Source organism: Benincasa hispida, chromosome 2, assembly GCF_027475165.1.
Source record: "Benincasa hispida cultivar pf3 chromosome 2, pf3_genome.v1.1, whole genome shotgun sequence".
Taxonomy (NCBI): Eukaryota; Viridiplantae; Streptophyta; class Magnoliopsida; order Cucurbitales; family Cucurbitaceae; genus Benincasa; species Benincasa hispida.
Window position 1 is genome coordinate 17,864,718 of NC_143479.1, and position 24,824 is coordinate 17,889,541.

The 24,824-nt window shown below is 34.4% G+C and overlaps 1 protein-coding gene, 1 long non-coding RNA gene and 1 pseudogene across 4 annotated transcripts; 2 read left to right on the forward strand and 1 right to left on the reverse strand.

The window, feature by feature from the left end:
- The first annotated feature begins 13,118 nt into the window (after window positions 1-13,118).
- LOC120071803 (glutamate receptor 2.2-like) lies at window positions 13,119-21,090 on the forward strand. Of its 2 annotated transcripts, none has more exons than XM_039024190.2 (5): window positions 13,119-13,555; window positions 17,849-19,176; window positions 19,629-19,941; window positions 20,047-20,456; window positions 20,540-21,090. In XM_039024190.2, the coding sequence occupies exons 1-5, from the start codon at window positions 13,258-13,260 to the stop codon at window positions 20,972-20,974; spliced, it is 2,784 nt and encodes a 927-aa protein (XP_038880118.2). In that variant the 5' UTR covers window positions 13,119-13,257; the 3' UTR covers window positions 20,975-21,090. The 2 variants fall into 2 exon arrangements, with proteins under 2 accessions (XP_038880118.2, XP_038880117.2); XM_039024189.2 differs by having other exon boundaries at window positions 13,250-13,555; window positions 19,626-19,941.
- Window positions 20,756-21,828, reverse strand: LOC150037699 (uncharacterized). Its single transcript, XR_016527753.1, has 2 exons — window positions 21,695-21,828; window positions 20,756-21,383 (listed from the first exon to the last, which is right to left on the reverse strand). It is a non-coding gene; the product is annotated as an uncharacterized LOC150037699 (long non-coding RNA).
- Window positions 21,392-23,569, forward strand: LOC120071804 (uncharacterized; annotated as a pseudogene). The gene is made up of 6 exons (XR_016527752.1): window positions 21,392-21,958; window positions 22,033-22,082; window positions 22,180-22,480; window positions 22,603-22,791; window positions 22,871-23,053; window positions 23,131-23,569. The product of XR_016527752.1 is annotated as an uncharacterized LOC120071804 (transcript).
- Window positions 23,570-24,824: the final 1,255 nt, after the last annotated feature.

Sequence of the window (24,824 nt, forward strand, 5' to 3'; positions counted from 1 at the left end):
ATTCCAAACCGAAATTATTTAAATTCTAAATTAATAATTATATCAATTTTATGTTTTTCATTATTAAATTAAATTATGCATTAATGGAAATTTTCCTTAATATCCACCTGTCTCAATTTCAAATTCACCAATTTCCCTCCAACTCCATTTATTTCCAAATTTTTCTTCGTCTACCGGACGTATTTTTTCTCCTTCTTGCAATTTGATTCATCCACTCAATTTAAATCTATTGTTTGCCTTATCAAATAATTTAGATGGAAATAAAGTTTATTTTTAATTCTTTTTATGACGAGTTTATTTTTAATTTAAAGCATATAAAATTTTAAATTTGATATAAAATATTAATATATGGTTAAAATAAGGAAGATTTTCAAAAATAAAAAAAATAAGATAAACTATTTATACAAAATAGTAAAATTTTATTTGTTTTTATAGAGACTGATAGAAGTCTATCAGTATCTATCAATGATAGAAATTATAGAAGTCCATCACTGATAAAAGTCTACCCGTATTTTTTTTTTTTTTTGCTATTTTTATAAATAGTTTGACATTTTTTTCTATATGTGAAAATTTCTCTTAAAATAACACGTCTTCTCAAAATCATATTAATTTTATTAAACACTTTTCTCGGTTTAAAACTGAAGTTTACCAAACACTACTTTTACTTCACAGTGATAAGATAGGTTTTTCCCAATGAAAATGTACAGTGATAAAATTGAAGTTTACCAAACACTACTTTTACTTCACAATGAAAATGCAAATGAAGAAATGATTGAGAATGAAATGTCCTTTAATGGTTAAGAAAGAGATACTACGAACTTATTCGAGGATTTAATGACCGAAGCATGTAATGAATTATATCCTGGTTGTTCGCAATTTTCGTCCTTGAACTTTTTAGTGAAGTTGATGCATATCAAAGTTCTCAATGGCTGGAGTAACAAATCGTTTGACATGTTGCTGAAATTGTTAAAAGCAGCATTTCTAGCTGGTACCTCTATACCTACTTCCTATTATAAAGCCAAGCAAAAATTGCGTGATTTAGGCCTAGGTTAGGAGTCTATTCATGCGTGCAAATATGATTGTATATTGTATTGGAAAGAGTTTGCATATTTGCAACAATGCCCCATTTGTGGTGAGTCTCGGTACAAAGTTAATGATGGCAAGGGTAAAAAAAGTACCACATAAGGTATTGCGTCATTTTCCATTGATACCGAGATTAAAACGATTGTTTACATCAAAAAAAGGCGCTTCTGACATGAGATGACATAAAGATAAGCGAGTTGAAATGGAGGATATATTGCGACATCCAACTGATGCAGAGGGGTGGACACATTTTGATCGTGAATTTCCTCATTTCACTTTATATCCCCGAAATGTTCATTTTGGATTAGCTTCAGATGGGTTCAATTCATTTGGAAATATGAGCATTTCTTATAGTATGTGGCCTATGGTGATAATTCCTTATAATTGCCCCCTTGGAAATGCATGAAGGAAATAAACTTTTTCATGTCTTTGCTCATACCTGGTCCAAAATCTTCTGGAAAGGAAATTGATGTTTACTTACAACCATTTATTGAAGAGTTGAAAGAGTTATGGACAATTGGTCTGCGAACTTATGATTCTGTTGCTCGTGAGTTTTTTCAACTATATGCTACCTTATCATGGACGATTAATGACTTCCCTGCGTACGATGATCTATCTGGGTGGAGTACAAAAGGTTATCAAGCATGTCCAATATGCAAAGAAGATAATTCATTCTTTAGGATAAGAGGAAAAATATCATTTATGGGACATCGACGTTCTCTTCCAGAGAATCATAGTTGGCGTCGAAGTAGACAACATGATGGAAAAGTTGAACGTAGACCTCCTCAAGTCGTAATGAATGAAGAAGAGATCTTACAACAAATAAATACGCTAAACTTTTTTGTGCTTAGTAAACATTCATCGAAGCAAGATAAAAAAAAGAAAACGAATTCTAAATTGGATTAAGAAAAGTATTTTTTTTCCAACTTCCATATTAGTCCAGACTATTGTTACAACATAAATGGGATGTAACACATATTGAAAAAAATATATGCGACAATTTGGTGTGCACATTGTTAAATATTGAAGGAAATACAAATGATACAACGAACGCTCGATTAGACTTACAAGATTTGAAGATAAGAAAGGATCTACACTTAATATAGGTCGATAAAGATTTGTGAAACCACACGTAGCATACACATTAACTAATGATGAACAGATTTTGTTTTGTAAGTATTTGAAATCAGTGAAATTTTCTGATGGATTTTTGTCTAACATATCACGATGTGTGAATGAAAAAGATGGAAAAATATCGGGGCTAAAAACACACGACTGTCATGTGTTGCTTCATAGACTACTCCCTATTGGTATTTGAGCATACCTACCGAAGAATGTATCCACTGCTATTGTTGAACTGTGTACATTCTTTCATGGCTTATGTGCAAAGCCAATATGTGTAAGTGATTTGAACAAACTACAAGCAGACATCATAGTCATACTTTGTAAGTTGGAGAAAATATTTTCACCTACCTTTCTTCGATGTAATGGTACACCTTGCAGTTCATCTACCATATGAAACCAATGTGATGGGTTCAGTTAGTTACAGTTGGATGTATCCTATTGAAAGAAGTTTATGAACATTAAAACAATTTGTACGGAACAAAGCACGTCTTGAGGGGTCTATAGCAGAAGCATATGCAATGAATGAATCATGGAACTTCTGCTCGCGATATCTAAGTGGGATTGAAACGAGATTCAATAGAGATGAACGGAATGATGATAAAATTCCCGATCATGAAATATTTGGTGAATTTGAATTATTTAGGCAGAGGGTACGACCATTAGGGGCGTCAACTTTACGGACGCTATCAACGGAGGAAAAACATATTACACATTGGTACATTCTCAACAATTGTAAAGAAATAACAAACTATCGCAAGTATGTTTCAAACTTTTTCCTTTTTTAAGTTCTAGGGTAAATCCTTTGATATAACATTTAAATGATCAATTTTCTAAGCAACATTTGAGGTTAATTCGTCGTGAAGCTTAAAGCGCCCCTGACTTATATATAAAACATTAAACCAAATTTTCCGATTGGTTTAGATCTCAAGTATATATAGTCATTTTATAACAGTTGAGAGATGATTCATTTTTCGTAGTCATTTTTAATGTATCATTAATTATCAGGTTCTACAACAACATGAGGGAGAAGATATCTCCGATGATTTCTTTTCACTTGCAATGGGACCTTCATCTGAGGTGCGCTCTTACAATGGATGCATTGTTAATGGGGTACGGTTTCACACTATAGAGCGTGATAATCATCAAACTACACAAAATAGTGTCCTAGTGACCAGGGAGATCAGTGAGAACACAAGTGTGGATAACAATTTTTATGGTGTTGTAGACGAAGTATTAGATTTCCAATATGCGAACAGAAGACGTGTTTTCTTGTTGAAGTGTAGATGGTTTAACACAGATAACAACAAAAGTAATAGGACACATGTGGATTTAAGATACAAATCGATCAATACATCACACTTTTGGTATGCCGATGAGCCTTTCATCTCTTCTATCCAAGCACAACAAGTCTTTTACATTGATGACATCAAATATGGTAGCAATTAGAAAGTTGTTCAAGTTGTCCAAAATAAGTGAATATGGGATGTACCATAATTGGATCATGTTGAAAACGCACAACTAGATTTACTAAAAATTGTTCGTGGAGTCCGAGTGGATGAAACCATTGAGGAGGTTATTTTATGCAGAGTTGACGTTGATCCTACAATTGTGGAAAGAAAAATTATTGTACATGGCGATCATGACTTCATAAACGATAATGATGAAGAACAATTATCTCCCAATAACAGTTCAAGTGTTAATGCATAATTTAAATTAGATTATGATGATGTATCTACTCAATTCTCTTTTTCTCTGTTTACACGTATTTCATATTAATTTAATATTATTTTTTCTTTTTTGTGTTTGTATAAATACGATGTCAACCCCTAATAGGCAACATGAGGCTGATGAAGAATTCCAGGAGATATATCTAGGCAACACGAGATCTTCTGTGGGTGATACTTTAGGTAGTATATTTTGAAATATATTTTGTTAACTGAAATACATCATAAACTGTTTTAAATTTTTTATTCCTCAGATAGTAGCTCAGCATCCACTCGGAGGAAACACGAGCATTCGCGAAACATCAAGTTGGAAAAATACGTCCAAAAATATGGTAGAATTACAATCGTGATAAATGAGGCGGAGACGAAATCGATATCTCAACATTCAATACGATTTAGTAATGCGATTGGCGTCACCATGAGATATGCATTTCCAGTAAGATGTCGTACTTTTGTTGAGGTTCCAAACGAGTTTATAGAATTGGCTAAGAGTCAATTGTTGGCAAGTAATTATATGTTTATTCTTTTAGAGTCAATTGTAGATTAAGAGTCATGAGCATCATCTATGATAATTCTTCCTTCATTCTTTTGTAGACTCATTTCAAACTTTATCTGTCCAGTCAATGACTTAATAGTTTTATAGAACATCAAATGCAAAACTCCTTCAAAGAATTTAGAGCAGATTTGCATAGACATTACAGGAAATATGGAGATCCTCAGCAAGCACGTGCTAACTTGCCTAGCTGGCTTAAAAATAGGCCAGAAGAATGATATTTTTTATGTGACCACTTCGAGAGTGAAGCGTTTCAAGTAGAATATTTAGGGTGTATATCATTTGCTGCATTTACTAATACATCACACTTTTGACATTTATTTTTTTTGTTGAAATGTAGGAAATGCCTGTGACGACCAGGAAGAATAGAGAGAAATTACCGCTCAACCACGTAGGTGGATTGAAGTCATTCCTGCAAATTCAGGCAAAGTTGTAGGCAAAGGAAGGTCGAGAAATAGGACGTGTCGACCTATTTAGGGAAACACACTCTAAATTTTGTTCTTAATGTAATTTCAATATTTTCAAGTATTAGAAGGCATTTTTAGAATTTTGGAAATTCAAAATGTAATTATTGTGATTTAATTGCCAAGAAAGGGGTGTTTCAATTTAATAGTTTAATCAGAGGGAAGTTATAGAAATTGGACTTTAATATCACACAAATTTAATTTGAAATTAATGTCAAGAATTAATTTCATTTTGAAAAGGGGATATGTCACACAAATTTAATTTGAAATTAATGTCAAGAGTTAATTTCATTTTTGGAGGGGGTTATATCACACAAGTTTAATTTGAAATTAATATCAAGAATTAATTTCATTTTGGAAGGGAGTAATGTCACAAAAATTTAATTTGAAATTAATATCAAGAATTAATTTCATTGTGGTAAGGGGTTAGTTAAATTCTTTGTGAATTGAAAATTTTAAGGGAGAAAGGGATTAAAATTTGGAAGCAGGGTCTAATTGAATAAAGATTTTGGAGACTGGAATTTTGAGGGTGATTGTTGCTTAGGCTTCGTTGGGGAATTGAATTCAAAGATTGATTATTGAATACTATCATTTGGATCAATATCTAAATCTAGTATCGAGGTAAGTAATCTTACTACTGGAACTACCCATGGGCCAGACACTAGATGTATGCTAGCATGATAGATGAATATTATGACAGAACGATAGCATGATAGATGGATAATATAGTATAACCGATGTATGCTCTTGTATGAGGATCTGAAAGATTTATTTGTGCACGTAGATACTTGAATGCTAGCATGAGATGATACTTGATTCCATGAGGTTGTATTTGATATGAGGATATTGAAGCATATATGTATGTTGTAGAGCCATGATGTTGAGGTGTATATGTATGTTATAGAACCATGTAATGATACTTGTGATGTTGAGACTGTGATAGTGTCCTTACTGATTAGTTAAATACCCTACTAGATCTTGTATTTCCTCTGGGATTCACCATAGATTGTGTTTCCTTTGGGATTCACCAGGGGTTGTGTTTCCTTTGGGATTCATCAGGGGTTGTGTTTCCTTCGAGATTCACCAGGGGTTGTGTTTCCTTCAGGATTCATCAGAGATTGTGTTTCCTTTGGGATTCACCAGAGGTTGTGGGTCCTAGGGATCTACTAGAGGTAGTGGGCATACTTAACTACAGTAGGATAAAAACAAGCTTTTCATGTATGTATGTGTCCCATGAGGACTAGAAAAGTTTATATGTTCCACCAGAGGTAGACATCTAGAGAACATAGAGAGGGAGTGTCTCACGGCTTAAGAGGAGCTTAAGTCTAGTAGAGTATGGAATCTCAATCTTAGGGGAGCCTAAGGCGTTCTTCATTGATATAATTGCTTAGGGGGAGCCTAAGTATCCGAGAGAGGGAGTCTCACATCTAGGAGGAGCCTAGGTGAAAACGGTTGAGTTGTTAAGCTCTACAAACGCACTATAATGGTGTTGTTATTACAGATAAGTACTATTTGTAATTGCTTATTATCTCCATTAGTAAAGTTATCTTTTCTAGGCACATTGCCCTCAGATGTAAGTGTTTGCACTGAACTGGGTTACCAATTCCTGATGTTCTCTTTATCTGTTATTTATGATTATTGAATGCTTTGTGGAATGCTGTAACATTGTTCATAACAACATTTGACGTGCGATATGTACTTCCATATTATTTTCATATCGAAACTTAGAAACTAAATAAAAATTAAATTCAAAATTTTAAGATTAGGGGTGTAATATTTCAAAACATAAAGACCAAATAAAAATTATACTCAAATCCCTAAAGACAAAAAAAAATAATTATTTATTCCTTTATTTTTCTATTTTTCTTTACTTAGCACAAAATCAAATTTGGTCTCTTTTTAATTAATGAAGCTACCAACTTCAATACAAGAGTAGAAGTGGAAGTTGTTAGAAATTAATAAGCTAGATACATTATGGATAACACATTCCTAGATACATTTCTAATTTCAAGATACATGTAATTGTTCAAGTACATGAATGGTATGTATACATGTACTTCATTTATTTTGTGTCTTTTAGGAAGTGTCTCTCGAGTACTATATAAAGAGTTCATTTTCTTCATTTGTATGCAAGAGAAAAGAATAAAAAATCAATAAAAGCAAATTGAAGTTTGAAAAGAAGCTGAGTTTCAAGAGAACAATATTATTCTCTTATGTGTTCTTGAGTTTTGTAAGAGAACAAGTTTCTTCTCTTAAAAGTTTGTGAGATTTAGAGTGAATTTAGAGTTGGCTCGTCAACACTTTCAACAAAGTGGTATAAGAGTAAAAGGATTGAAAGATGTCATCTAACATGTTGCAGTCTCAACTTCCTCGCTTTGAGGGAAAAAACTATAGACGGTAGAGCCAACAAATGAAGGCTCTTTATGGATCTCAAGATCTTTGGGATATTGTTGACAGAGGATATTCGGAGCCAGAAAGTGATGATAGTCTTTCACCACAACAACTCAATGAGTTTGGAGATACTAGAAAAAAAAAAAAAAAAAGATAAGAAGACATTATTTTTCATCTACCAAGCTGTGGATGAAAATATTTTTGAAAGAATATCAAGAGTCTCTACTGCTAAAGTGGCATGGGATGCATTGCAAAATCTGTACGAAGGAGAAGAAAAGGTAAAATTGGTCCGATTGCAAACACTTCGAACTGAATTTGATACCATTCAAATGAAAGATGCTGAAACTATTGAAGATTTTTTCAACCGTGTTCTCTTAATTGTTAATCAATTGAGATCAAATGGATAAACAATCGAAGATCAAAGGGTGGTTGAAAAGATCCTTAGAAGATGACTAGAAGATATGAGCATATTATTGTAGCAATTGAAGAATCCAAAGATTTGTTAACTCTTTCCATCAATAACTTAATGGGATCTCTTCAATCTCATGAGCTCAGATTGAAGTTGTTTGATTCTACTCCTTCAGAAGAAGCTTTTCATATGCAATCCTCATCTAAAGGGCGATCTGGTGGAAGAAGAGGTGGACGTGGTGGTAGATGCAATGGACGATCTAACATCGTAACAAATTCAGAGTCAGAGAGTAGAGACAATCAATCTTCTTCAAATAGAGGAAGAGGCAGAAGTGGTGGTCGTGGAGATTTTTCTCACATACAATGTTTCAATTGTAGACGTTATGGACATTTTCAAGTAAACTGTTGGTCTAAGAAGGCTAATTCTAATAAAGTAGAAACCACTCTAATGCATGAACAACATGATAATGATCAAGGTCTTCTCTTCCTCACATTCAACGTCCAAGAAATAAACACTGAGGAAATATGGTATCTTGATAGTGGTTGCAGTAACCACATGACAGGAAGAAAGGATATTTTTATGTCTTTAGATGAATCTCATCAAAATGTAGTGAAGATTGGTGACAACAAAGGGAAAAGAAGATATTCTTGTCAAGATAAAAAATGGAGCAAAAAGAATTACTGATGTGTATTATGTTTCAGGTCTCAAACACAATCTTTTAAGTGTTGGGCAACTTCTCCTAAGAGGACACGATGTTATCTTTAAAGATAACATATTTGAGATTAGAACCAAGAATGAAAGTCTCATAACGAAGGTACGCATGACTCACAACAAAATGTTTCCAATTAAAATATGCTATGAGAAGCTTGTTTGTTTTGAGACTTTAGTAAATGACTCTTCATGGTTGTGGCATTGTCGATTCGGGCACCTGAGTTTTGAAACTTTGTCTCACATGTGTCAACAACATATGGTGAGAGGAATGCCAAATATTAAAAAGGAAGATCAACTTTGTGAAGCATGTGTTTTCGGAAAGCATCATCGAAATTCATTTCCGATTGGAGGTTCTTGGAGAGCATCAAAACCTCTCGAGCTTGTCCATACAAACTTATGTGGACCCATGAGAACCACTACTCATGGAGGTAACCATTATTTTCTCACATTTATTGATGATTACAGTTGGAAAACTTGGATTTATCTGCTAAAAGAAAAGAGCTCTACTTTCGAATATTTCAAGACATTCAAAGCAATGGTGGAAAATGAAAGTAACTTGAAATTGAAAGCATTGTTTTTGGATCGTGGAGGAGAATATATAGTCTTTACAGATTTCTTGAAGGAAAATGGAATCAAGCATCTGAAGACTGTTCAAAGAACTCCTCAACAAAATAGAGTTGTAAAGAAGAAAAACAGAATAATAATAGAACTTGCAAGAAATATGTTGAAGGCCAAGAAGCTTCTAGATCAATTTTGGGGAGATGTAGTAACTTGTGCTGTTTATCTCCTAAATCAAGCTTCAATTAAAAGTGTGCAAGATATTTCTCCTCAATAAGCATGAAGCGGATTGAAACCAACTGTTAGTCATCTAAGAGTGTTTGGGTGTATTGTTTTCATATTTCATATGAGAAAAGATGTAAACTAGATGATAAATCATAAAAATTCATTTTTGTTGGGTACAATGAGAACTCCAAGGCTTACAGATTATACAACCCTATAAGTAAGAAAGTTACTATTAGTCGAGATGTCAAGTTCAATGAAGTAAAATTCTGGCAATGGGATGCACCAAACAAAGACCATAATCCATTACTTGTTGACATGAATGGCAAAGAAGATGCTCGAGACTTGGAGCTTGAAGAGACTCAACCACTGACTTCACCTTCTTCATCACATTCCACAAGTGATGAAGAAATTACTCCAAGGAAGACAAGAAATATTCAAGAGATTTATAATACTTCAAGTAGAATACAAGATGATGAACATGATGATTTTGCTTTATTTGCAAATGTTGAACCTATATACTTTAAAGAAGCAATTCAAGATGAGAAATGGAAAGATGCAATGGATCAAGAGATTGATGCAATCAGAAGAAACGAGACATGGGAGTTAGTCAAATTACCAGAGAATAGAAAATCTCTTGGAGTCAAATGGATCTATAGAACAAAACTGAAGCAAAATGGAGAAATGCAGAAATACAAGGCCAGACTCGTAGTAAAAAGTTACAAACAAAAGATTGGTGTTGATTATGAAGAAGTTTTTGTACCAGTAATTCGCTTGAAGACTGTTCGTTTGATGTTAGCCCTTGCAGCACAAAATAAATGGAAAGTTCATCAATGGATGTCAAGTCAGCACTTCTAAATGGGTATTTAGAGGACGAAATTTATATTGAGCAGCCCCCTGGCTATGCCAAAATTGGAGAAGAAAATAAGGTATGTCGATTAAAGAAAGCATTGTATGGGCTAAAGTAAACCCCAAGAGCCTAGTACAAACGTATTGATGATTTTTTCTTGAATGATGATTTCAGAAGATATCCATATGAACATGCTCTCTACACCAAAGAAGACGAAAATGGTAATTTCTTAATGATTTGTCTATATGTTGATGATTTAATCTTTATGGGAAATTCAAACATGATGATTGACGAGTTCAAAGAGAGCATGAAGAAAGAATTTGAGATGACTGATATGGGTTTACTTCATTACTTTCTTGGTATTGAAGTTAAACAAGGTGATAATGAGATTACAATTTTCCAAAAGAAGTATGCAAAAGATTTATTGATAAAGCTCAAAATGGAGAATGATTATCCTGCTAGTACTCCTATGGAACTGGGTTTGAAGTTAAGCAAGCATGATGATAGTGAAGCTTTTGATGCCACCATCTATAGAAGTTTTGTTGGAAGTTTAATGTATTTAACTACAACTAGACTTGATCTTATGTTCTCAGTAAGTTTATCGAGTAGATTTATGGCATCACCAAAGAGAAGTCATTGGGAAGCTGGAAAGAGAGTTCTTAGATATATTCTTGAAACTATTGATCATGAAATCCACTATAAAAGGAATGTGAATAACGTTCTTGTTAGTTATAGTGATAGTGATTGGGGAGGAAATATTGATGATTTCAAAAGTACTTCTGGGTATGTATTTAATATTGGTTTTGAAGCAGTTTCGTGGGCATCAAAGAAGCAGGATGTTGTAGCATTGTCAACAACGAAAGCTGAATACATTTCTTTGTCTATAGCTAGTTATCAAGCACTTTGGCTTACTACATGAATTGAAGTGTCCTCAAGAGAAAGGGGCCATCATGTTCTGTGACAACAAATCATCTATTTCACTTTCGAAGAATCCAATTTTTCATGGAAGAAGCAAACACATACAGATCGGGTATCATTTCATTAAAGAATTGATCAAAGATAGAGAAGTATATATCAAGTATTGCAAGACACAAAATCAAGTTGTAGACACATTCACAAAAACATTAAAGACAAGACTTATTCTTGAAAATGAAAGAGAAGCTCGGAGTCAGGGAAGTCTAGCTTAAGGGGGTATGTTAGAAATTAATAAGCTAGATACATTATGGATAACACATTCCTAGGTACATTCTAATTTCAAGATACATGCATTTCTAGATACATGTAATTGTTCAAGTACATGAATGATATGTATACATGTACTTCATTTATTTTGTGTCTTTTAGGAAGTGTCTCTTGAGTACTATATAAAGAGTTATTTTCTCTCATTTGTATGCAAGAGAAAAGAATAAAAAATCAATAGAAGCAAATTAAAGTTTGAAAAGAAATTGAATTTCAAGAGAACAATATTCTTCTCTTGTGCGTTTCTTGATTTTTGTAAGAGAACAAGTTTCTTCTCTTAAAAATTTGTGAGATTTAGAGTGATTGGTATTTATCCAGATTTTGTTTTTTCACTATCAGTTGACAAGGTCGAAGCTATTTTATCTAATTTTTTTGCTAGATAGTTTTCAAAAAAAAAAAAGAAATAATAATACTATAATTAGAGTGGACTCGTCAACACTTTCAACAGAAATATCCCACCAAAAAGAAATTATGTTAATTTATATATTTAATGACCAAGTCATGAAAATCGATAAGATAACATAAAACAAAACCGTGACAACTTCTTAAACTTCTGTTCTTTATTTTTTAGGAAAGATCCCAAGAAAAGGAACTGCGAAATCCGACACCTAAAGATTTATTAAATGTGATCAATCAAAAGTCATCCAAAAGAAGGTTACTAATTTATTCAAAGAACGCTATATATATATATATCATTAATTAATCACCAAAATGGGAATTGCATCATACACTATAGGTTACATGATAAAAATATATATTTTATATCAATCCAGTGTCTTATTTGCTTGAAAAATGTGCCTAGTGTTGTTAATTAATTCCATTCCTCAAAAAACTTGGCAAACTTTCTAATATCCCAATTGAAAATGATTCCAACCCCATGTCATATATGACCCAATTACAAAATGATGGTCCATATTTAAATATTTGAAATATTTAATTTTAAAAATAAGTCATTTTTAAAAAATTGAAAGGTTTGATAATCACTCAAAACAAAATTTAAAACACTTTTAAAGTATATTTTGAATAATATATTTTTTTTATCAAAAAGAGATTAAATAATAATGATTTTTTTGAAAAACATTTTTCTCTACCACCATTTCAAACGGACTCTTATTTGAAGGAACTACTAAACGAGGTAAATAACCTATTCCATTGATCAATATTAATTTCTATCTGGTGGGAGCTGCCTTCACTAATAAGTAAAGCAAAGTGTAGCCTTTAGATTATCATAATTACTCAAAAACTTAATTTAAAAAAGAACAATGATTAGGTACAACTTAGGCGTTACACCTAATCATGTGCATCCCCTTTTTACACACAAAAGAAAAAATATTAAATCAAATATATATTTAAAAAAAACAAAATTTGTATTGGAGGATCCCTTGTCAAAGAATAGTACCTATGTTTTTTTCTAATGACTTGCCGCTTAATAGTGCAATGCATGCTTTTTTTTTTCAAGGCAAATCCGTTTTTATATTTAAAAAAGGATCCATAAACAGACGCCTAGAATATTATTTCTTATACTTCGACAAAATGGTGTGTCGTCAAATGTTAGTAGGTAGTAGATAAATAATTTGCCTAGAAATTGCATATAAATGTTGTCGTAATTTTACATATTTTCCCAACAATAGGAGTAAAAACCCCATCGTATTCCAAGAAAAAGCCATCGAAATTTTCCATTTGGTCATAACAAAAAAAAAGCACTAAATATAGGGATGGAAAGTCAAGAATGAGGCAATTGCAAACGTAGGAAGGATGTTGAAAAAGGAAATGACTTTCGAACTGGGTTCTTTTTCTTTTCCAGATTCGGAGTAATATACCACCGCAAGAAAATTGGGGAAAATTGAGTGAGTAAAGACAAAAATGAAACAAGACTATAATCCGTATAAATAAAAAGGGAAAGAGGAGCCGAAATACACTTGGGAAAGATGGAGAAGAATAAAGATCCACTGCTATTTTGGTTGATTTGGGGTTTGTTGATTTGTTATGGGAACAAAATTGAAGGGGGAGAGGAGGAAATGAATGGAAATAGGACGAGTAGTACGAAAGTGAATATGATACATGTAGGAGCAGTTGTTGATGAGGTGAGCCCATCGATTGGTGGGGCGGCACAAAAATGCATTAAAATGGCACTGGTGGATTTCTATGCATTTCATCCCAATTATCGTAATAAGTTGGTCGTACATTTCAGAGATTCACAAGACGTGGTTGCCGCAACCTCCGCTGGTGAGTTCTAACTTCAAACAAACTTCACTTTTTACTTCTTTTTCTGATTTCTTCACTCCAATCCATTGTGGCTCCACATCACACACAAGCATTTATATTTATATATGCATGATTTTTAATTCCATCAACAAACCATCTGGGTCGGTCCGAGGTTGCGATGGTTATGAGATGACCCATTTTGAAATACACGAATGAAGTCTAACCCAACTTTTTAAAACTAAAATGAAGTATTGTATATGTGAATTTGGGATTTGTTCTATCTACTCTCGTTTCTGGATTTTTTTTTCCCCTCTCACTTTCAATAAAAATAGCACAATGATGTGAAGTAGTGATAGCGAGAGTCTAATATATATATATATGTATGTATGTTTACTTTGATAATTTTCAATGGAAGCAAAATGTTAAGAAAAGACTTGGAAGAAATTTGGATAAGCTATACAATCATCTCATCTTTCTGAGTCCATACTTGTTAAGTTCTTATATTCTTTTTCTTAAATATTTAAAGTCAAAAACCAAAAGATTTTTTAAAGGGGCCTCAGCAATCTTTTGAAATTTTTAGTGAAAATCATGTTTTGATCATCTTTCTAAAAAAAGTAAGTGCTTGTTTTGGTTGAGAGATATTGATCAAATTTTAAAATGTAAATAAGTCCTCCAAAACACCATAACACTACAAATAAATCAAAATAATCAATCAAATAACTGTTCTCCAAAACACTACAAATAAATCACAAAATAATCACTAAGCAATCAATTACCAATAACGGATAGCAATGAACCCACAAAATTATGGAAGACTAAAAACAAAGAGCACACACGATTTATACGTGGAAAACCCCTTCGATGTGGAGTAAAAATCATGGGATTTGTGAGGAATCCACCCTTGTCAACTTCTCTTATTATGATAAAATCGAGGGGGAAAAATCCAAAACAATCATACAAAGGTTCAAAACCTACCAATACTTTCATACATAAAAGTTGAACACATGAGAGATAAAAGAATGAAAATCAACCAGTTTTATAGGTTCTGTTAAGCAACAATTACGGACAAATCAAAGCTTCAAACAATGAACCAACCGTTCAAAATGAGACCTTATGTGTCCTGAATAGACTGACCAAATTTTAGCGCGATCCAACGGTTTGAACTTTAGCAATCGATAATTTTGTGAAAGTTATCTTCTCATTTTCTTCATAATGGTTCTGCTAATCCTCTCAGCAACTCCATTGTGTTGTGGTGTGCCAGACTCTGTCTTCTCATGTCTAATGCCATGTTGTGAACAATAATACTTGAACTCATTCGAAGTACACTCACCACCATTGTCAAATCGAAGACACTTCAATTTTCTTTTGGTCTCCCTTTCTACCATGACATGAAACTTTCTAAAAATCTCAAACATTTAGTTTTTTCTCTTCAACATATATACCCAAGTTCTTCGAGTAGTATCATCAATAAAAGTAACAAAATATTTATTACCATCAAATGACTCCACCTCAATAGGCTCACAAATATCAGAATTATTAACTCCAATTTTCCTTTCTTTCGGGTGGACTTCCCAGAAAAGAAAATTTTATGTTACTTACCAAACAATGATCACAAGGGTCAAGAGAAACTGTTTTATCAACAAGGATAAGAGATTTACCTGACAACAATTTAATCCCCTTATCACTCATATGCTTTAGCCTTCGATGCCACAAATTTGGAGAATTCTTTTCTTCTATTGCATTCAACTCAAAAGAACAAATGCTCAAGTTTCTTTTGTACAAAGAGCAACATAACTCACCTCGAGCAACTATTATACCCTTACACAATTTTCATTTACCATCACAAAAAGTATGTCGAAATCCTTCTTGATCAAGGATATTTGCAAACAACAAGTTAAGGTATAAATCAAGAATATGGCGCACATTCTTTATGTAAGCATGCACCCAACACATGTCTTCACATGGATATTACCTAACCCAACTATATGCTAGTTGAGCTCTCGTTTCCCATCTTTACACTACCAAAATCACAAGATTGATAGTTCATGAAATACTCTCTTTTGGAAATACAATGGTATGAAGCACCTGAATTGACCACCCATTATGTGTTTGAACTCCCTACATGATGGCACTCACTGGTTGCACAAATCAAGGAGACAACATTACCACTCTGAGAAATAAGTGTTGCAGTATTTTTATCATTTTCCTCTTTTTGTGAGTCTTGCTTTTTACTTTGTTCTTTCTTCCAACGATAACACAACTTTTTTATATGGCCAGGCTTGTTACAGTAATGACATATCCTAGTATCTTTGTCTGTAGACTTGGACCTCCCTTTTGAGTTACCGTGGTCTTTAGGTCCCTTACTCTTGTTTGTTCCACGATTCTCAACAACAAGAGCATGTGAATTATCAACTCTCATCTACTTTCTTCTTATCTCTTCATTGAACATGCTTTGTTTGATAACATCTAAAGACAAAACACTTTATGGAATAGAGTTACTAATAGTCACAACCAAGATTTCCCAATTGTTCGACAAAGAACTCAACAAGAACAAAACCTGCAATTCATCATTAAAATCAATCTTCATAATAGTCAGCTTATTAATAATATCCAGAAAGTCATTCAAATGCTCAGAAACAGACTTCCCACCCTTTAATTTTAAATTAACAAGTTGCTTGATTAAAGAAGTTTTGTTATGTGTGGTCTTCCTTTCATAAAGATCTTCTAATTTCTTCTACAACTCATATGGGTCGGACTCCTTAGAAACATAGTTGAAAATGCTAATAGTCGTCAAAGTTTTTCTCTTTAACTTTTCCCAATCTTTTTATTCCATTTTCTCTAGTTTTGCAAGTTTAGAAATTGTGCCATCTGCTTTTGTGGTTGTTTCAATTGGATCAAACAAATCTTTGTAATATAACAAATCCTCTATCATCGATCTCCAGATGGAATAATTGGTTGATGTCAATTTTATCATTGAACTACCTCCACCATTACTAGTAGACTCCATAACAATGATTAAATAAAAATCCACTCTGATACCAACTGATAAGATCCAAACAATATAACAACAACCCACTAAGATCTCCTCCAAAACAATCGACCAAATAATTGTTCTCCAAAACACCACAAATAAATCACAAAATAGTCACCAAGCATCAACCAACAATGAACAACATTAAACCGCAAAATTATGGAAGACTAGCACACACAATTTATAAGTGGAAAGCCCCTTCGATGTGAAGAGTAAAAACCATGAGGCTTGTGAGGAGTTCACCATTGTCAACTTCTCTTATCATGATAAAATGGAGAGAAAAAGAACCCAAATTAGTCAAACAAAGGTTCACAATCTACAAATACTTTCCTACATAGAAGATGAACACTTGAGAGATAAAAGAATGATAATCACCCCGTTTTACAAGTTCTATTTGGCAGCGATTACGGACAAACCATAGTTCTAAATAGCGATCCAACTATTTAAAACGAGACTCTATGTTTCCTGAACAAGCTGACCAAATTTCAGCACGATCTAATGGTCCAAACTCAGCAATCGACAATTTTGGCTGAAAAATACTCTTTTTTTACTCTTTTTTTTCTTAGGTCATCCTCATATCACATAAAAGAAAACTTAGGACTTACAAGATGAACCAATCTAAAAATTAGTCTAATTGAACTCACAAAACACAAGTTTAAAATAAAGCCTAGACTGTAGAACAAATGGGTTGGACACCAAGGTAGTTTTATCAATTTTAATTTCTATCATGATTAAACATGCAACTATTTTCACTTAACACAATTAAAACAGGAACCAACCAACCACAAAGCTAGTGATCATGTATACATCTAAAACGATAACATTACAATTCTTTCCTAATTTTGAAAGTTATCAAAGAAGTCAATTCAAATTAATACTTCCTTTGCAGGAAAATCGTTTCAATACAAAAATAGCATGGGTTGAGTATACACAGTGTATTTACATGCATTTCAAAAAGTAAGTTTAAAACTTGAAAGAAATCAAAGCACTTTTTACATTCCATGTAGTGTTCAATAGTCTTCGAAATTTTAGTTTTTCAAGAGACTCGTCACTATAAAGACTAATCGAAAAAGTGTTTAACAAGACTACGAATTGAACAACTTAACTCAATTTCATTTAGTGAACCAATTATACATATCTAAAGCCTCAACTAAAAACTAAACCGAAAATTATCACTTAATTTCTTTTTAATGTATGGTTACTTTTGATTAGTTCAACTTTACAGTTACTTACCTTAATAAATAAGTGATGTTGATAATCATAATATAAACGTATGTTTGCAGTGGTGGATTTAGTAAAGAACGAAAAAGTGCATGCAATAATAGGGCCAGAGAGTTCCGGCGAGGCGACGTTTATGATAAAGCTAGGCGAAAAGGCTCGCGTCCCCATCATTTCATTTTCAGCCACAAGCCTCTCTATTTCTCCATCGCAGAGCCCCTTCTTCGTTCGAACTGCCCAAAACGATTCTTCTCCAGTCAAAGCCATCACCACCATCGTCCAAGGATTCGGTTGGCACGAGCTCGTTCTCATCTATGAAGACACTGAATATGGCAAAGGCCTCATCCCTTTCCTCACCGATGCACTTCAAGAATCCAACATTCGAGTCCCTTTCAAATACGCCATCCCCACTTCCATGGATCCCTACGAAATCTCCAAACACCTCCATAAGATGAAGAACAGGCAGACTAGAGTTTTCTTGGTGCACGTCACTTCCCCATTTGGGTCTGCTCTGTTTCCGCTTGTGGAAAAAGCTGGAATGATGACCGAAGGCTATGCTTGGCTTCTCACTAATACCCTCTCCAATTGTCTTGACGCCATGGATCCTCTGGTTATTAAATCAATGGAGGGTGTTTTGGGGATACGCCCGCATTTTCCTGCTTCAGAAGCGTTGGAGAATTTCAAGAGGAGATGGAAATGGTCGGCGCCTGAGTTAAACATCTATGGTTTGTGGGCTTATGATACCATTTGGGCATTGGCTATGGCGGCGGAGAGGATTGGGGAAGTGGACAATCTAGGGTTTCTAAAGGGTCGGGGTAGTGATGTAGAGGGGAAAACAGATATTGCGAATTTGGGGGTTTCGGAAGTGGGTCCATTGTTGTTGAAAGAGATGTTGAATATCAAGTTCAAGGGTTTGAGTGGGGATTTCCATTTGGTTAATGGGCATTTACAGCCGTCGGCTTTTGAAATATTCAATGTGATTGGGAGAGGAGAGAGATTGATTGGGTGTTGGAGTCCTGAAGAAGGGATTTGTCAAAACAGAGCGAATAAGAAACCTAATGAAAAATACTCCACATCAGTTAGTAAGCTGAAGAAGATCATATGGCCTGGAGACTCCATTACTGCACCAAAAGGATGGGCTGTGCCTGCTGATGGCGAAAAATTTAGAATAGGGGTTCCTAAAAAACATGGGTTCAATGAGTTCTTGGATGTTACTCGAAACCCTCAAACAGGGGAGCTCAATTATACTGGTTTTTGCATAGATGTCTTCAGAGCTGTTGCTGATGCTTTGCCTTTTCCTCTTCCTTATGAATTTGAACTCTTCAAAGATGATGCCGGGGACAGCTCTGTTATTTATGATGACCTCCTTCACCAACTCGCCGAGAGCAAGAAGGTCAGTGCTCTCCAATTTTATTTTCATCAGAGTTATTGCTTTGTAGCCATGTCCACCATTCAATCCCACAATTTGCGTCCATAGCTTGCCCCTCTCAAGATTTTCAAAATTGAGGAGGATATCTATTTACAGTTTCTTTTTTACATCTCATGATCAAGATTCAATTTGATTCGAATATTGATCGTCTTCGTAATCATCATCTTTCTTTACGACTACCAAGATTTTTCAACATTCTGCTCATTTCTTATGAAGAAGTTAAAATCTAATTACTTGAATAACATGACCTTTTGTATTTAGTATTATGTTTAACACATACGTATGTTTTCCAAAGTCTATGACTCTATCATCATTGGACAATCAACAATGCCTTGAAACAGAGAATAATATGCTAATTACTCATTGAATTAAAGGGTTAACACTATTATTGTGTTTGCTAATTTTCTGGATAGAAGAATAAATTTGATGCGGTCGTAGGAGATATTACTATTGTGGCCAGCCGAGCCAACCTCGTAGATTTCTCATTGCCATATACTGACTCGGGCGTGACAATGCTTGTCCCAATCAAACACAACATGCATCGTAGTATGTGGGTTTTCTTGAAACCTTTGACTGTGGATCTATGGCTTACGACCATAGCAGCCTCCATAGCAACAGGAATTGTTCTACTGATCTTAGAGCACAATGCAAGAAGAGAATCGTCGCAACCATTGGAGTTACTCTGTTTAGTCCTCTGGTTTCCTTTCTCTTCCTTAGTTCTTCCTGAAAGTAAGCTCAATTTCTTTCCTTATGGTAATTGAATTGAATTTTGGGATCAATCACATGGAAGAACAAGAAAAATGAACCACCTCCCTTTCTTTTTTGGTTGAACAGGACAAATAGTGACCAATACGCGCTCTAGGTTTGTGCTTGTGGTCTGGTTGTTTCTGGCGTTTGTTCTAATGCAGAGTTACACAGCAAGTTTGTCTTCAATCTTAATGTCAGATCAGCTACAGCCCAAGTATTTTAGCGTGAATGAACTCATATCCAAGGGCTACTATGTTGGATATCAAGAGGGTTCCTTTACAAAATCTATGCTGATAGAGCAGTTGAAATTTAACGAATCCAAGTTGAAATCTTATGCAAATGTTGAGGAGTATCGTCAGGCATTGTCTAAAGGAAGTCAAAACGGTGGTGTTGCTGCAATCTTTGATGAAATTCCTTACCTTAAGGTCTTCCTTACAAAATATGGCTCTGATTTCATCATGGCTGGACCTATATATCGAACAGACGGATTTGGGTTTGTAAGTGTTTTTCTTAAACAAATATTCTTCAAGGTTTGTCAGTTCATATGTACATCAGATAAGAAGTTGCTTGTTAATTTCAGGCATTTCCACAAAACTCTCGGTTAGTACCTTATGTATCAAGAGCAATATTGAACGTGACAGAGGGAGAGAAAATGGTGACAATTGAAACAAAATACTTTGGAGCTGGAAATCAAAATCAAGACAGCTCAAACTCCTCCTCCGATGGTCCATGTCTAGAGGTGTCGAGCTTCGGGGGCCTTTTTATTATCACTGGGATAGCATTATTGCTGGCTTTGATCGGCTCAAAATCCTTCGTCTGGCAAAAGCCTGCCTCAATGGCAAAGACGTATTACAGGAAATATGTGTCGTTTCAGCGGCATTCACATTCTGATGTGAAGGACAAGGAAATGGACGACATGTCGAAATCGTCCGAGGCTGTTTCAGCTGATGCAGATCATGGCTGCCACGATTCAAGTGCTGGTCCTGCAAAACATGTCACCGAGACCACTAGCTAAGCTAGCTTTGGTCTTTAATGAACACAACTTTGCTACACTTTAAAGAGAGCATTTTAAAGCAACCATTTTTTTAATAACAATATGCGAAGTTGGGGATCCGACCTCAGTTATTGAAATGGTACAAGATTTACGTTGAGTTATGATCATTTTGACTTAAAAGTAATCATTTCCACATAAAAGTCGTGAAATCCGATGATCATAGATTTTAATTTGATCAGGACATCAATGTTTTTAATATTCCAAATTAAAATAACTCATCAAAGTCATACCTTCAAAAGCAAAATTTTTCCATGGAAGCAAAAGCTTAAAAACTATTCTTTAATTATCAAGTCTATTGCAGCAACTTGTTGAGATGATCAGTAGACTTCATCTTTTTTATTAATTTCTCCCCTATTCACATTGATTGGGGCTGTTTAAGAAAGCAAAAAAGAACTAGATGAATAGGTCAAGTTCATAAACTCCAATTGATGGTTGGATAGGAGATAAACTCAAGATGATTCAATTAAATATCAGTATCTCAGTCTTTAGATTGAGTATATTGCTTGTTTAATCCTATCATTTTATAATCAAATACGCAACTATGTTATATATACGCGAAGTATCCAATAATTTATATGACCGTGAAAGGTGTGATATATTTATAAATAAACATGTAAAATTTCGAGCAAATTTAATTTGAAATTTGAAGCACACTACATTGAGAAGAGAGTGCATCCATACCATATATAAATTGGAATCGGAAATGGGGTTTGATTTCAGTTTTGAAGATCGATCTCTCAGGCTGTGATGGCTTCATTTTGTAACTTGATGATGAATCCAAGCTGTGTTGTTGCTTGTTCAAAAAATGGGTTAAAAAAATCAATTCTTCACGACCTCCATGAACGGCAAGGCCAAAGCCCTTATTATGATAAGATTTGCCGCCCTGCCACTGATCTGCTTCCCTTGTTAGCATCGGGAATTAAAGGTGTTACTTCCAATCCCAAGGTAGTCAAAATCCCTCTCTGTTTCGTAATCTCGTTCTCTCGTTGCTTTAACCTTATTATGATTCCTCGTGACAGATATTTGAGCGATCCATATTGTCGTCCAAAGCTTACGACGAGCAGTTCAGGTACATTAACTGTTCTTATCTCAACACATTAATATACAAAAGCAAGAGGGTTGTTGTACAAATTTGTTTGTTTGTTTCGTTCTAAATTCATGGATAGATATCTAGCAAAAGAAGGAAAAGATGTTGAAAGTGCATACTGGGAACTTGTAACAAAAGACATAAGGGATACTAGTGCAATCTTAGAACCAATCTACAAAGAAACAGCTGGTTTAGATGGTTATGTCTCCGTACAAGTTTCCCCGTGGCTTGCTGATAACACAGAGAAGACAGTTGAGGCAGCTAAATGGCTTCATAAAAAGGTTGGTCGGCCAAATGTGTATATAAAAATTCCTGCAACTGCCGAATCCATACCCGCAATAAAGCAAGTCATTTCCCAAGGAATAAGCGTAAATGCAACTGTAAGTATATCCATTTGTTTTGTTTGTATTGTTCATTGAAAAGAAGTGGCATATATTACATTTAGTTTGGTTGGGGACCTTTGTCAAACACCTAGTGAGCGTGGACATTATGATTTAAACAGTTGATATTTTGTATATCCACATACGAAATGGTAATCGAAGCTTACTTAAATGGCTTGGAATGCTCTGGATTAAGTGATCTCTCAACCATTTCTGGCGCTGCTGCTTTCTACATAAGCAGGGTGGATGCTATTGTTGATGCAGAGCTTGAAAAAATAGCAACCCATCAGGCCCTTGAGCTCAGAGGAAAGGTAAAGTCCACTAGCTAATACCTAAAAACAAAGTTGGAATCACTCGAGGGTTTTTCAAGTTGTTGATTATGCTATGCAGACAGCAAGAGCTCAAGCAGCGATTGCATATAAGATATTCAAGGAGAAGTTTTCGGGCCCAAGGTGGGAGGCATTGGCAAAGAGAGGAGCCAAGAAGCAGAAATTGATGTAGGCCTCAACTAATGTGAAAAATCCAGCGTACCCCGATACCTCTTATATTGATCTTCTCATTGGACCAGAAACGGTGGGTTAAATCTTCTTTCTCTGTGTGTGGACCATTCTGATTATTACAATAGAGTAAGATATTGTTTTTTCTTTCAGATATCAACTATACCAGAAGAAGCTCTAGCGGCATTCATGGACCATGGCATTGTTTCAAGAACTCTAGATTCAAATATGGAGGAGGCCGAGAGTGTTTTCAGGGGAATTGAGAAATTGGGGATCGATTGGAAGGCCATTGGCTCGCAGCTTGAGGACCAAGTGTTGGACTTGTTCAAGAAAAGTTACGATGCTGTTCTTTACAGCTTGCAGCACAAGGCACTGATTTATTAGCTGCCCATTGTTCATGACGTTTTATAGCATTGTTTGTGTTGATGCTAAAGTCAAAGGTGAAAAAATTAGAATGATGAAGTAATAATTTAAGCTCATATGGAGTTATAATGAAATATTTTTTTAGGAGAGACTTGAAATTTTTATTTTCTTTTTAAAAGTTGAAGGTGGGTTTTTTTCTAATTAATTTCAATGATTAGTTGGTCATGTATTATTTGAGTTCATGTCTAATTTTGTCTAAAACTTATTTTTGGTAGTAAAAATAAAAATCACAATAGTTGGACTAGGACCAACTTTCAAATGTAAAAACTAAAGAAATGAAAATAAAAATTACTTGAATAATGAGTGTTATGAAGAAGCAGTGATGAAAGAATCTCAAAGAAATTATGGAAACTCAAGAAATGAAGGGAAAAAATCATACCACGATCAGTTTTGGAATTACATGATTTCAGAGACTCCTTTAGCTCAAGGTCTGTAGAAAACAATTATGGAAGAACTTTTGAAGAACTAAGAAATGTTAAAACTTAATAAATGAAAAAACAAGAAAATTTTGTTGATCAACCTCATTATTGGGTCGACCCAGGCTCTAAGTTCAATAAGTCTAAGACATAGTTTGGACTTGAATTGGGTCAACCCAACTTTGGATCAGATTTTAGGCTGAATTGATGTTACACTTGGGCCAACTCATTGAATTAGTTTATTGAATATTAATTTTTTATAAAAATATTTTTTAATATTTTTATAATTAAATGTCTTTTTAATAATGAATTTCTACTTTTTATTGATTTTTTTAAATATTGGTATTTTATTTATTATTGATAATATAAAGTTTTCATTATATATATATATATATATATATATATATATATTGTTGATCCCAAATTTCGGTCAAGGGAAAGCGCACCTAACCTCTACGTGACAATAACGATAAATTTGTAATTGAGAGAAGAGAGCACTTGCAAAACAAAACAAAAAAAAAGACTTTGATGCCTAAGTCAGTAAGAGAAAACGGGGAGGAAGCCTGAAGTTTAAGACACCTCATATGGAGCCATAAAGGGTGTATATAGGAAAATTTGACCTAGGTTGTCCCCTAGAGTTTAAAAATTACCTTAGGATAATTAGATGACCTGTCGAACTAAGAGGCGGGCTTGATTTTTAAGTTTGGCTAGGGCTGGCCAAACAACTTGTTTGGGCCATATCTCAGACCCAAAATAGTCTCTCGGGTTGGGGCATGCATGCATTTGGCAAGGCTCGACCTCGGTCTTGGCCGAGGCCAAGCATGCTAGCTTGGGCTAGGCCCAAGCCAACTCTCTTTTCCTTGGCCCATTTTGGTTCTCAATTTTCATTTTTCTCATATCACACTTCTTCTTGACCTTGTTGTTTCTAAACATCAATTATACCTTTTAGTCCAAAACAACCCAAAACATTCGGCCCTACTCTCATGTCAGGTCGTGAGGTTTGGCACG